The 13,036-nt window shown below is 37.2% G+C and overlaps 1 protein-coding gene across 1 annotated transcript in view; it reads right to left on the bottom strand.

Annotated features, from left to right (window-relative positions):
• The window catches only part of WDPCP (WD repeat containing planar cell polarity effector), a 474,567-nt gene that overhangs the window by 7,960 nt on the left and 453,571 nt on the right, over positions 1 to 13,036 (bottom strand). Inside the window, exon 16 of the mRNA XM_006863003.1 lies at positions 8,899 to 8,978. Coding sequence (XP_006863065.1) covers positions 8,899 to 8,978 — 80 coding nt within the window. The remainder of the gene's footprint in view (positions 1 to 8,898; positions 8,979 to 13,036) is intronic.

The raw sequence follows: 13,036 nt of genomic DNA, 5'->3' as shown, positions 1-13,036 counted from the left end.
GATTATTTGCTCAGCATACAGGTTGAATAAGTATGGTGAAAGAATACAGTCGTGTCGCACACCTTTCTTAATTTTAAACCATTCAGTATTTCTATGATAGAGATGGCTAAAGAGAAATTTGTGCAACACTGGGAAGGAGGAAGCAAGAAATTGCAGTCGTTACTTGTTGAAGGCTATGGTGAAACACAGCCAGTGATTCCAGCTTGTCTTCTATGTTCCATGTCCAGATGTTCTCATATACAGACCCTCTTGTACAATGGTGAACCTAGAACCAGATACAGAGTTAACTGCTCTCTATAAACCCTCCTACCAAGCTATCATTTGTAGTCCCGTTCTAGTTAGCTGATAAGCCTGGCTGCAGGACGACTGGTTGGTGACTTTTCTCTGACCTTTCTGTTCTTTTTTTTGGCCCCATGCTTTTCAGCTTCTCTCACACTGTGTCTTTTTCTTCTCCTTTTTTAGACCATAATACTCCTAATGTTTCTTTGATTGAACAATGATTGATATAATAATTCTAAATGAGGCAAAGCATCTTTGTGTTTAAAAGTAGTCCTGGTTATATCTTTAGTACTAGCAGTTGGTTATCTGAAACAAAAAAGGCTATTGGAAATTAATTGAGGTTCCATTTAAACTTGTAGAATAGAGAAAAATCTCTTACTAAGTTAATTCAAAACTTCTTTATCACAGCTGTTAATAGAGAAAATTGTCAACTGATTGCTAGTTTTCATTGAAAATTAGAAATTGTTATTTTAATATCTTTGGTGGAAGCCTGATTTGGTGACAGAGAAACGCCACCAATCAACGTTTTTAGATGCATCCCTATTTAGGAATTTTAAAAATGTGATATACTTCAGTAATTAAGACATTTACTACTACTCTTGTAAAATTGATTTTCCTTTTATGTGTCAAGCATGATGAGCTTTAACCGCCTACCTTGCAGTCCAGTGCATTAACCCATAGCACCACACCAGGACTCCAAGCACTGTCATAGGCTGGGGATGCATACATCAGTGAACAAGAAAGATACAAAATTCCTGACATTATATACAGTACTTGTGTTTTAATATTACCATCGGTATTAGCAACAAACATAAAGGATAAGGATCTGTATTCATTAATTTGTTCTTAATTGTGTTCATCCTTTGATACTTAAGTGTGGAAATGCAAACACTGTAAGGCAGAAAGAAAGAACTTGATATGTTAATTGACCATCTATATCAGAATTAAAGAGCTCTGGTAGCATAGTGGTTACGAATCGGGCTGCGAACCGCAACGTCAGCAGTTTGATACTACCAGCTGTTCCACAGGAGAAAGATGAGTCTTTCTGTTCTCCTAAAGATTTACAGCCTCAGAAACCCTGTACAGGGATGCTATGAGTTGGAACCAACTCCACGGCACATAACCACCACCACTATATCAGAACTGCTATTATTGTTAGGTGCAATTGAGTCAGTTCCAACTCATACGGACCTCTGTGCACAACTGAACAAAACACTACCTAGTGCTGCGTCGTCCTCACAGTAGTTGCTGTTTGAGCTCATTGTTGCAGCCACTGTGTCAGTCCATTCCCCTCTGCTTTACCAAGCATGATGTCCTTCTTCAAGGACTGGTCCCTCCTGTGTCCAGTGTATGTGAGACAAAGTCTTGCCAGCCTTGCTTTTAAGGAAAATTCTGGTTTCATTTCTTCCAAGACAGATTTGTTTATGCTTCTGCCAATCTGTGGCATATTTATTTAATATTCTTATTAATTGTCAAAAATATCCTGACTTGGGGCAGAAGCACCTTTGTCTTCAAAGTAACATCAGAATGGGTGGTTTAAAATTTCTTTTTTAATATATCTGTATACTCCTGTGGCGGAAGTTAGTAAAAGATATTTAGGATTAGAAGCATTAAGAAAGAATTGTATGACTATTCATCTGTTTGGGGGGATAAGGAAGTTTCTGTTGTTGGTGAATGCCACTAAGCTGGTTCTAACTCATAGTGACTCTGTATAGGATTTCTGAGGCTGTAACACTTTAAGAAGGAAAAAGCCTCATCTTTCTCTGGCAGAGTGACTGGTGACCTTGAACTACTGCCGACCTTGTAGTTTGCAGTCCAGTAGAAGCAATTAAAAATGGAGTAGCAGTGAAAAATAAGCTTGGCCAGAAATGGTGTGTCTTGCCTCTGTAATGACCTTTTGCTTTCTTCCTGTATGATGTTCTTGATGTCATCCACAACTCTTCTAGTTTTTCATCAGTGTGTCTAATGCATCAAATCTGGTCTTGGGATGATCTCTAAATTCAGGTGGGATATATTCAGGGTCATATTTTGGCTCATGTGGACTTGTTTTAATTTTCTTAAGCTTCAGCCTGAACTTGCAGATGAGCAATTGATGGGCTGGTGTCCAGTCTGCCTATGGCCTTGTTTGATGATGATATGGAAGTTCTCCACCATCTCATTCCACATGTGTAGTAAATTTGATTTCTGTGTATAATCATCCTTTATGTTGTTTAAAAAATAGGTATTGGTCTTGCAAAATTCTATTATGCTATCTCCAGCATCATTTCTACCACAACAGCCATATTTTCCAACTACTGATCCTTCTTGTTTTCAACCTTTGCATTCCAATCACTGTTAATTATAAATACATCTTGATTGTATATTTGATCAATTCCAGACTGAAGAAGTTGGTTGTTGTTAAGTACCGTGGAGTCAGTTCGGACTCATAGTGACCCTGTACAGGGTTTCCGAGGCTGTAATTCTTTACGGGAGCAGAAAGCCTCATCTTTCTCCCGTGGAACTGCTGGTAGTTTCAAACTGCTGCCCTTGAGGTTGGCAGCCCGACTCGTAACCACTATGCTACCAGAGCCCCTTGAAGAAGTTGGTAGAATTTATCAATTTCATCAACATTAGATTTAGTGGTGGTTGTATAGATTTGGATACTAGTGGTATACTAACTGGTCTTTCCTGTAGATGTATGGACATTACCATATCACAGACAGCATCGTGATGCTAGATATTGAAATGTTCTATTTGATGACAAACACACCACCACTCACCTCCAATTTGTCATTCTCTGCATAGTAAACCATGTGATTGTCAGATTCAAAATGGCCAATACCAGTCCATTTCAGTTAACTAATGCCTAGAATAAGGAATTCTGGTAGCATAGTGGTTAAGGGTTGGGCTGCTAACCTCAAGGTTAGCAGTTTGAAACCACCAGCCATTCCATGGGAGAAAGACGAGGCTTTTTGCTTTCATAAAGATTTACAGCCTTGGAAACCCTATACAGACAGGGTCACTGTGAGTTGGAACCAACTCCCCAGCATATAACCACCAACACCAGTGCCTAGGATATTGATGTTTATGCCTTCTTGACAACTTTTTTCTTAGATTCATATTGGAACATGAAATCATACTTAGAACATTTCATGTTCTAATTATTAATGGGTGTTTACAGCTGTTTCTGCTTCACTTTTAGTTGTGCCCCATCAGCAAATGAGGGTTCTGAAAACTTTACTCCATTTGCGTGGTCAGGGTCAACTCTAGTTTGAGGAGGCAGCTATTCCCCAGTCATATTTTGAGTGCCTTCCAACATGAGGGACTGTTTCAATATTCTGTGTCATCAGACAGTGTTTCATGGCTATTTATAAGAAAGGACTAAAATGGATGTCAGAAGAGACTCTAAAAGTTGCTTTCCAGAGTAGAGATGCTAAAATGAAGTGAAAGAGATGAACAGAAAATTTCAAAGGGTGTCTCGAGAAAATAAAGTCAAATATTATAATGAAATGTGCAAAGATAGGAATTAGAAAGCTAAAAGGGAAGAACTTGTTTAACATTTCTCAAGCTGAAAGAACTGAGGAAAAATTCAAGCCTTGACTTAAGGAAGTATTCTCTGGGAAACACTGAATGATGCAGAAAGCATCAAAAGAAGATAAAAGGAATACACAGCTACTGTGCCAAATATAAATGGTCAATGTTCAACCATTTCAAGAGGTAGCATATGATTAAGAGTAAATGATACTGAAGGAAGAAGTCCAAGGTGCCCTGAAGGCAATGGCAAAGAACAAGGCTCTGGGAATTGATGGACTACAAATTGAAATCTTTCTGTAAACTGATGCAGCACTGGAGGCATTCACTCATCTGTGCCAAGAAATTTGGGAGACAGCTATTTGGCCAACTGATTGGAAGAGATCCATATTTGTCCCCATTCCAAAGAGAGGTGACCCAGTGAAATGTGGACATCATTCGGAAATATCCCTAATATCACATGCAAGTAAGATTTTAAGCTAGAGTCAAATGATGACATGGAACAAGGGCTATCGTTTCTGATATCAGATGGATCTTGGCTGAAAGCAGAGAATACCAGAAAGATGTTCACCTGTGCTTTGTTGACTATGCAAAGGCTTTCAACTGTCTGGATCTTCACAAGCTATGGAACACATTGCGGAAAATGAGTATTCTAGGACATTTAATAGTAGTCATAGACCAAAATGCACTCATTCTTACAGAACAAAGAGACACTGCATGGTTTAAAATCAGCAAAGGTGTGTATTCAGGGTTGTATTCTTTCACCAAATTTATTCAATACATATATTGGGCAGATAATTCGAGAAAATGGATTATTTGAAGAAGAACGTGGCATCGGGATTGGAGGAAGACTCATTAGCAACCTGTGATATGCAGATGATACAACCTTGCTTGCTGACAGGGAAGAACACTTAAAATACTGATAAAGATCAAAGACTATAGTCTTTGGTGTGGGTTGTACCTCAATGTAAAGAAAACAGTAATCCTCACCACTGGGTCAATAAACAACAACATTCAAATAAATAGAGAAAAAGATTGAAGTAGTTACAGACTTCATTTCGTTCATATCAACCATCAACACGCATGTAAGCAGCAGTCAAGAAATCAAATGATGTATAGCATTAGGTATTTCTGCTGCACAAGACCTCTTTAATGTGTCAAAGAGCAAAGATGTTAGTTTGAGGACTAAAGTGTGCCTGAGGACTAAAGTGTGCCTGACCCAAGCCATACTATTTTCTATAGCCTCATATGCATGTGAAAATTGGACAGTGAATAAGGAAGACTGTAGCAGAACTGATGCTAGAAGAACAAACAAATCTTTGTGGAAGCTGTACAACCACAATACTACTTGAAAGGCAGGGTGGTGAGACTTTGTCTCTGATATGTGAACATATTATGAGGAGGGACCAGTCCCTGGAGAAGGATTTATCATGCTGGGTAAAGTGGAAGGTCACCGAAAAAGAGGAAGATTTGCAATTAGATGCATTGGCACAGTGGCAGCAGCAGTGGGTTCAAGCTTAACAACTATTATGAGTATGGCACAGGACTGGGCAGTTTTTCATTCTGTTGTGCACAGGGTCAGCATGAATTGCAATTGACATGATGGCATCTGACAACAACAACAACAATGATGGTGTATGGAGCTGTAGGATAAAGTACTGAACCTCAAGGTTAGTTTGAACCACAAGGACCACTCCTTGGAAACCCCTATACAGGGCTGCATAGTAGGCATTGGCTCGATGGTACTTAATAACAACAATAGAGATGGTGTCGGCTAAAGGTGACGTTAAAGGCAATGTGGAGAATGCATCAAAGCACAGTAGTATACATCTGTCACAGTTCCTTATGATAAACATCTTGAAGGCAGGTACTGTATCTATTCATTCTGTATTTACACTATATAATATAGTTTCTTGGAGTTATGGTGTGGCACTATAGGATAAGCACTGAACTGGTAACTGCAAGGTTGACGATTCAAACCTGCCAGCCATTCCATAGACACTATGTATAGGGTTGCTATGGGTTGGAACTGACTCCATGGCGCTTAAGAACACAATATAGTTTCTGGAAAATAATAGGCACTCAGTAATATCTGTTGAATTGTTGGATAATGGAATCCAGCAAATCATGGTGATTTTTGTTTTTATCATAATCTCTCTCAAATTTACACTTTTCTGTTACTACCTATATTTTCACTTAGGATTACTTTACTCCCAAAGTACTATATTAATCCTATCTAGTTTTTCCTTCTGCCATTTCTCATTTTAATCAACCTGGATGAAGTCACCAAATTAATTTTAATACTATACATATCACTCAACTGCTTAATAAATTTCAAAGATTTATCACTATTTTTTGATAAAAAAATGTAGTCTGTTGTTTTAAAACCTAGCCACAATCTGGCCTATTACCTACCTTTCAATTCTTATCCTTCACTATTTTTTTTGTCTTTGCCTCATTGAGTTAATAAAGCTTATAAAGCCATGACCCACCAGTCCAATAAGTGACTGTCATTGTCAAAATAACAATCCAGTAACCAAAAGTAATACAAAAATAACTTGTCTTTCATTAAATTCCATAGATACCATGAGACTATATATGGACTACAGTGATGCTTCTTAAAATTATTGTTCTTTTTCTTATAGTTTCTTCAGATACTGATGATGCTCTCATGTGTTTCCTTTTCCTTTTCTTCAGGACAGAAATTCTATATAAAAGTTCCTAACTTTACTGACATTCCTTTTCAAATTTGTGCTTCACATTCAGTAAGATTTAGTTAAGCAGATTTACACCTTTTTCAGAAGAAATGGCAAAAAATAAGTAGGACAAGCTAGACTCATCTTTGGATGACAGTAAGAAGGGGATATGGTAAAATCATTAAAATATTACTTATTTTGTCTTCTAACAGTCATCTGTTTATTATTTGTGCTTTCTAGCTTAATAATTGCTTATGCAGTTTCTGCTGCATTTTGGAATTCTACCTGTCTTTGAAGGGGTACCTTCTGTAAACATCTTGGCTTGGAGTGACTGCTCTGTTAACCTTATCATTATGTTTTTGGTATTACTTTTAAGGCATATATTATATGCCAGCCTTGTGTTACAGTATTTATTGCATGTATTTATTTATTTCCTGCTAAGTTGAGCAAGAATGATGCTGTAGTGACCCAGAACAACAGCAAAAAGTATCACATGATGCTATTCCATGAAGATGGTGGCAATTTGTATGATCTTTAAAGGACCTTTTTAGCTAATGATTCCTTGTATCATCTGCTTCTACTGAACAGTATATGAAGGGATATAACGCAGTCAGTATATTGTTTTAAGTAGTCTTTCCTGGAATTTTCACAAAACAAAATTGGAATTAGGTGTAAAATTGAATTGATGCTTTTGGATAATATGTTGTTGTTGTTGTTAAGTGCCATCGAGTCGGGTCCGACCCATAGCGACCCTGTACAGGGTTTCCAAGGGTGTAAATCTTTACGGGAGTAGAAAGCCTCATCTTTCTCCCGCGGAGCAGCTGGTAGTTTCGAACCGCTGACCTTAAGGTTCACAGTCCGATTCGTAACCACTACGCTGATAATATAGTATAGTGTAATTGTCTGGGACTAATTCAGAATACAGCTTGATAGGAAGGTTGGGGTTTGAAAAAGAAGAGAGGGGAAATACCTAAGTAAATTTTCAGGAATGATAAATGTAATTATTATAACAGAAAATGATGTTTTAGGAAGAGGGGGCTAATTCAAATGAATTGACAAAATCTCTTTTGAGTTTGTATTATACACGTATGAAGAATCCCCTCTGGAAAGTGCCCATACTTCTAGGTCCTAGGTACTACAAGTTCATCTCCTCCTCCTCTTTATACCCCAAGTCTTGCTTTTATATCCTGATTTCCACCATTCACTTCCTTTATGAGTACATCTCTCCCATTAGGAGTTCTAGTAGCATAGTGGGTTACATGTTGGACTACTAACCGCAAGGTCAACAGTTGGGACCCACTAAGCACTCTACATGAGGCTGTCTGTACCTGTAACCATTTACAGCCTCAGAAACTCTAGGCAGCAGTTCTATTCTGTCCTATAGGTTTGGGGATTTCTCTACAGTTTCTCTTTGCTTTTGCGTCTTCATATTTAAAGAGGTTTAGCCAGGATTATAATGTGTTATGGATTAAACTGTATTCACCCCCGCCCCCCAAATGTGTGCCAACTTGTCTGTGCTATACTTCTAAGTATTATGTAACCTTCATTTTGAGATTTGATGCAATTATCCTATCTTCTCGGTTTGAACTGCAAGGTCAGTGGTTCAAACTTAACCAGCCATTCCTTGGAAACCCTATACAAGGTTGCTATGAATCAGAATCAACTGAATAGGGTTTAACAACAACAATGATGATAATGAGGCAGAATACAATGTATGGGATTAGGTTGTATCTTGAGTGAATCTTTTTTTTTTTTTTTTAAGTGAATCTCTTTTGAGATATAAAAAGGTTTAAACAAATGAACAGAGATTGGCAGGATCTCATTACCATCAAGAAAGAAGACCTAGGAGCAGAACCAGTTATTTGGTTCCAGAATCTCTGTGATGAGAAAGCTCCTAGACCCAGAGGATGACAAAGCTAGGCTCATAGATGTTGAAAGGAGACGAGGAAGCCTTCACCTAAGGCCTCACGCCCGTCTCCTAAACTCTGAGATAATAAATTTGATGATTAAAACACACACACAAATATATAGAGATGTATATTGTTGTTAAGTGCCTTCGAGTCATTTCCCACTCAGGGTTTTTGAGGAGCGGCTAGTGAACTTGAACCACTGACCTTGCAATCCAGCACATTAACCCATAGCGTCATACCAGGGCTCACATATATATCTCAGAGTTACTGGTTCTAAACCAACAATGTAACAGAATCTCCAAATTATTTGTATGCTCATTAAAATTTAGTCTTTGCTATAACCACCAAAGATTTTTACATCAACCTAGAAATGGTCTTATAACATACCAACTGGAAATGGTCAGGTTTTCTTATTTTATTAATTTACTGAAAATTCTACAAGCTACAACTTGATTTCAAACTGTTATACTTTGAGTACTTTTGAGTACCTCGGATAATATTACCTTCTGAATTACAGGTGCTAGCCATCAAAAATCCAGCACAGACGTCTTTTTCAAGTTCACTCTTTCTTGTAGTTACTTGTCTTGTAGTGTATTTTTTTTTTTTATTGGAAAAAGGAGAAAAAAAAATAAGGTTAAAAATGTTACAGAATTGAAGGTATAGACTATTTTAAACTTCTGAATATTTTTAAAAAAGTAAAATTCCCTGGAACCCTCCAACAATATAGCTATTAAATACTATTTAATCAAAGCCATTAAGGGCACTTTTAATTTTGCAACATTAACAGTAATTATGAAAACAAAATGAAATGTTATGAACTTCTGGATATTGCAAAATTGAAATGAAAGCTGAACAGTTCATATATAATAAGCTGTATTTTCCTACCTTTAAAAGTAATCCACTATGGTGTGGAAAAACCCAAAACACACACAAAAATGATAGGATAATCCAAACATCTAGAGTTCTCCTCTGGTTGGTTAGCTACTATCCTTAGTAGTATGCGTTTTTTTTTCCATTATGCACTTTTTGAGATAATACTGTCTTAGAAAATTTTATATCATCCTCTTTTACTTAACATACTTGTTTGTTCCTTCAGTGGATAAAGAGTAACTAAACTGCTACATGAATTATCCTATATACATGTATCAGTTTATCCATAAACCCATTGTAGAATATATGTTCCCCCTCCAATTTTTGGCAATTATAAATAAAGCTGCTGTAAATATTCATATATAGGTTTTGGTGAACATGTTTTCATTTCTCTAGGGTAAATATGGCAGGCTTGACTCATATGGTAAATATATATTTAACTTTATAAGAAATTGCTACAGTGTTTTCCAGAATGGTTGCATCATTTTGTAGTCTCACTAGTAACGTAAGGGTTCAAGTTGTTCTGCATTGTCAACAGTGCTTGCACTTTTACATTCATTACAGATATCCTGACAACTATTCAGAGGTATCTTATGTTTGCATTTTCCTAGTGACTAACGATGTTGCATATTTCTTCTGGTGATTATTAAAGTACCTGTTCTAGTCTTTTGCCCATTTTAATTGGGTTGTTTCCTCCTTATAGTTGACTTTTGAATATTCTTGATACATTTTGGATACAAGTGATTTTCAAGTATTTTTTTGTAAATATTTTTTGCCAGTCTATAGTTTATATTCATTGTCATTTGAAAGCCAAACATTTTTAATATTGATGAAATCAATTCTTCCTTATCTTTATAAAGGAGCAGTGGTGGTGCTGTGGGTTAGGTATTGGGTTGCTAACCGCAAGGCCAGTAGTTCAAACCCAACACTGGCTCCAGTAGATAAAGATGTGACTGTGTTTGCTCCTGTAGATTTATAGTCTTATGGAGGCCTGGTGTGGTGCTGTAGGATAAGCATTGGACTTCTAACCGCAAGGTCAGCAGTTCAAACAAGCCACTCCTTGGAAACTCTCTACACAGGGTCACTATGAGGCAGAACTGACTCAATGGCACTTAACAAGAAGCAACAACAAATCCTATAGACAGCAGCAACATATGTCAGAAATGACTTGACAGCAGTGGGTGTAATATATAGAATACAATTGAGTTTAAGTTTTGGCCATGTATCCCATGACTTTGCTACAACTAATTATTAAAGTTTTCTGTAGATTCCTAGAGATTTTCTATGTAGGCAATCATGTTGTCTTAGTAAAATTAAAACAAACAAAAAGTTGACTTACAGTCAGTTCCAGCATAAAAATGGTTTTATTTCTTCTCCAGGATGTATGTTTTTTGTTTTCTCGTGAGAGTGGACATTATTGCGTTGTTTCCAACCTTAGAGGGAAAGCACTTAGTCTTTCTTTAATGATGTTAGCTATAGATTCCTGCCCCCATGCCCTCCTCCCATGGTAGATGTTCTGTAAAGGTTGAGGACATTGCCTTCTATTCCTAGTTCTCTGTGATTTTTTTTTAAAAAAAGAAAACTGTGAATGGATGGTTGTATTTTGTAGAAGGGTTTTTTTAAAAATCAGTTGATCTGATAATTTTTATTTTTCAGATTGTTAATATGGTATATGGATTGAACTTGGAATATTGAAGGAACTTTGCATTCCTAGAATATACTCCAGTCAATAATGGTGTCTTATTCTGTGTATTTCTGAATTCGATTTCTTAATATTTTGTTGAAAATACTCATGGAGGCAGTACTGACAAATAGCAACCCTATTTCTGAGGAGTGGATGGTGGGTTTGAACTGCCAACCTTGAGGTTCAAACTAACCTTGCAGTCTATCACACCAGTAGTGGTATCCTCTGAAAATTAGTTGGTGTATTATGTATTTCTAAAGTCTTAGGGTTAATCGTATGGCTCACATTTTTTCATTTATTTGGTCTCTTTGTTTCTTGAATTCTTGTTCGTTTTCTCCCTGTTCTCTCTTCAGCTGTCTCAGTCATTCTCTAAAATCAGTTGAAGTTGCCAAGTCTCTTAAATTCCTCACAGGAAAGTTCTGATACTACTTCACATGTTCTATTTTCAGACTTTGTATTTTGGTCTTGTTTGAGGCACTCTGCCATATGTTTCTTCATGTAAGCTGAAATTGTGTGTTTTCTCTGAGGCACTGTGGTGTCATATTTACATATAATAAGTGATTGCATATTGGTGTGTTCTCAGGTAGTCATCATCTGTTTCCTGGTGAATATAGTAGAGAATGAAAGTGTGAACACAGCTGCTTATTGTTTTGCAAAGTGTAGCTCAGGGCGGGTTCATGAGCCTTCAGAATCAGGGTGCTATGCCTAGCGCCAGACCCCAGCTACCAGGAAGGCATGATAAAAAAGAGAGAACTGAACCCCCTGTCACCAACCTCTAGTCACATCCTGTGCCTGCAGGCCACTGTATCAAAAATAGCTCACAAAATCAATATAACTGCAGAGCTTCATGCCAACGCATAGTCTACCTGTTTTTCTTCTCTCTCACTGTTCGGCTTCCTGTTCCAGTCAGTATCCAGTTCACCTCTCTGTTCTATCCTTTGATGCTCAGATTTCCAGTATCACCATCTGTGTCTGTTTCATTTGGTTTTCCATGTTTCTGTTGCAGAATGTCTGCTCAGTGCATTGACTTGATCCACCATTGTGTGACATTTTATGGAAAATGGATGGTCAGTTTTGCTGCCACCATTTGTTAAAGAGAGCATCTAATCCCCCCATTTAATCAACCCTTTGTCAAAGATCTACGATCCAGAAGTGACTGAATGTACTTCTGGGTTCTCAATTCTGTTCTATTGGTCTGTGTATGTGTAACCAGCTATTTTGACAACCATGGCTGTGTAGTAGGTTTTGAGACTGGGCAATGTTCTTCTTTAGTAGTACTTTGTTTATTTGGGTTTTCTTTCATTTCCATGTAAAGTTGATGATTACTTTTCCATCTCTTTAAAGAATGATGATAGAATCTGGATTAGGGTTGCATTATAATCTATAGATCATTTGGGTAGTATTGATATTTTCACAATGGTAACTGTCTGTGAGCATATTGTATTCTTTCACTTATTTAAGTTTCTTTTGGTTCCTTGTAGTAGTCTTTTATAACAAGTTTGTTTTTGTGTGTGTTTCTCTATTCCTAGGTGTTGTTCTGTGGGTTAATGTGCCAGATTGCAAAGCCATTTGAACTGCAAGGTCGACGGCTCAAGCTTAACGGCCACTCCTTGGAAACCCTATACAGGAGGGTCACTATGGGTCGAGATCGACTTGACAGTACTTCACAACAACATCATCATTCCTAGGTATTTCATGTTTGGGTGGCTGATTTCTTTCTAAGAGTTCTTTTTGTTAGTGTAAAGAAATCTGAATTTTGTATGTTGATCTTTTACCTGCCATTTTGCTGAATCTCTCAGTTAGTTCCAGTAGTTTCCTTGCTGAATCGTTTAGGATTTTGAGTTAATTGGGGATTTTATACATATAAGAATGCATCATCTACAAGTAGAAAGTTTTAATTCTTTGCCAATGTGGACTTCTTTTATTTTACATTCCTGCTTAATTGTTCTGCCTAAGATTTCCAACACAGTACTGAATTTATTGATAAAGGGCACCTTTGTCCGATTTCAGTTCACAAGGGGAATGCTTTCAGTCTCTTAGTTGACACTAACATTGGCCATTGGTTTTGTATATGTGCCCTTAATTAT

The sequence above is a fragment of the Chrysochloris asiatica genome, unplaced genomic scaffold (assembly GCF_000296735.1).
Source record: "Chrysochloris asiatica unplaced genomic scaffold, ChrAsi1.0 scaffold00052, whole genome shotgun sequence".
NCBI lineage: Eukaryota > Metazoa > Chordata > Mammalia > Afrosoricida > Chrysochloridae > Chrysochloris > Chrysochloris asiatica.
Note: the sequence above shows the minus strand (reverse complement) of the source record. Positions and strands in the feature narration are given on the sequence as shown.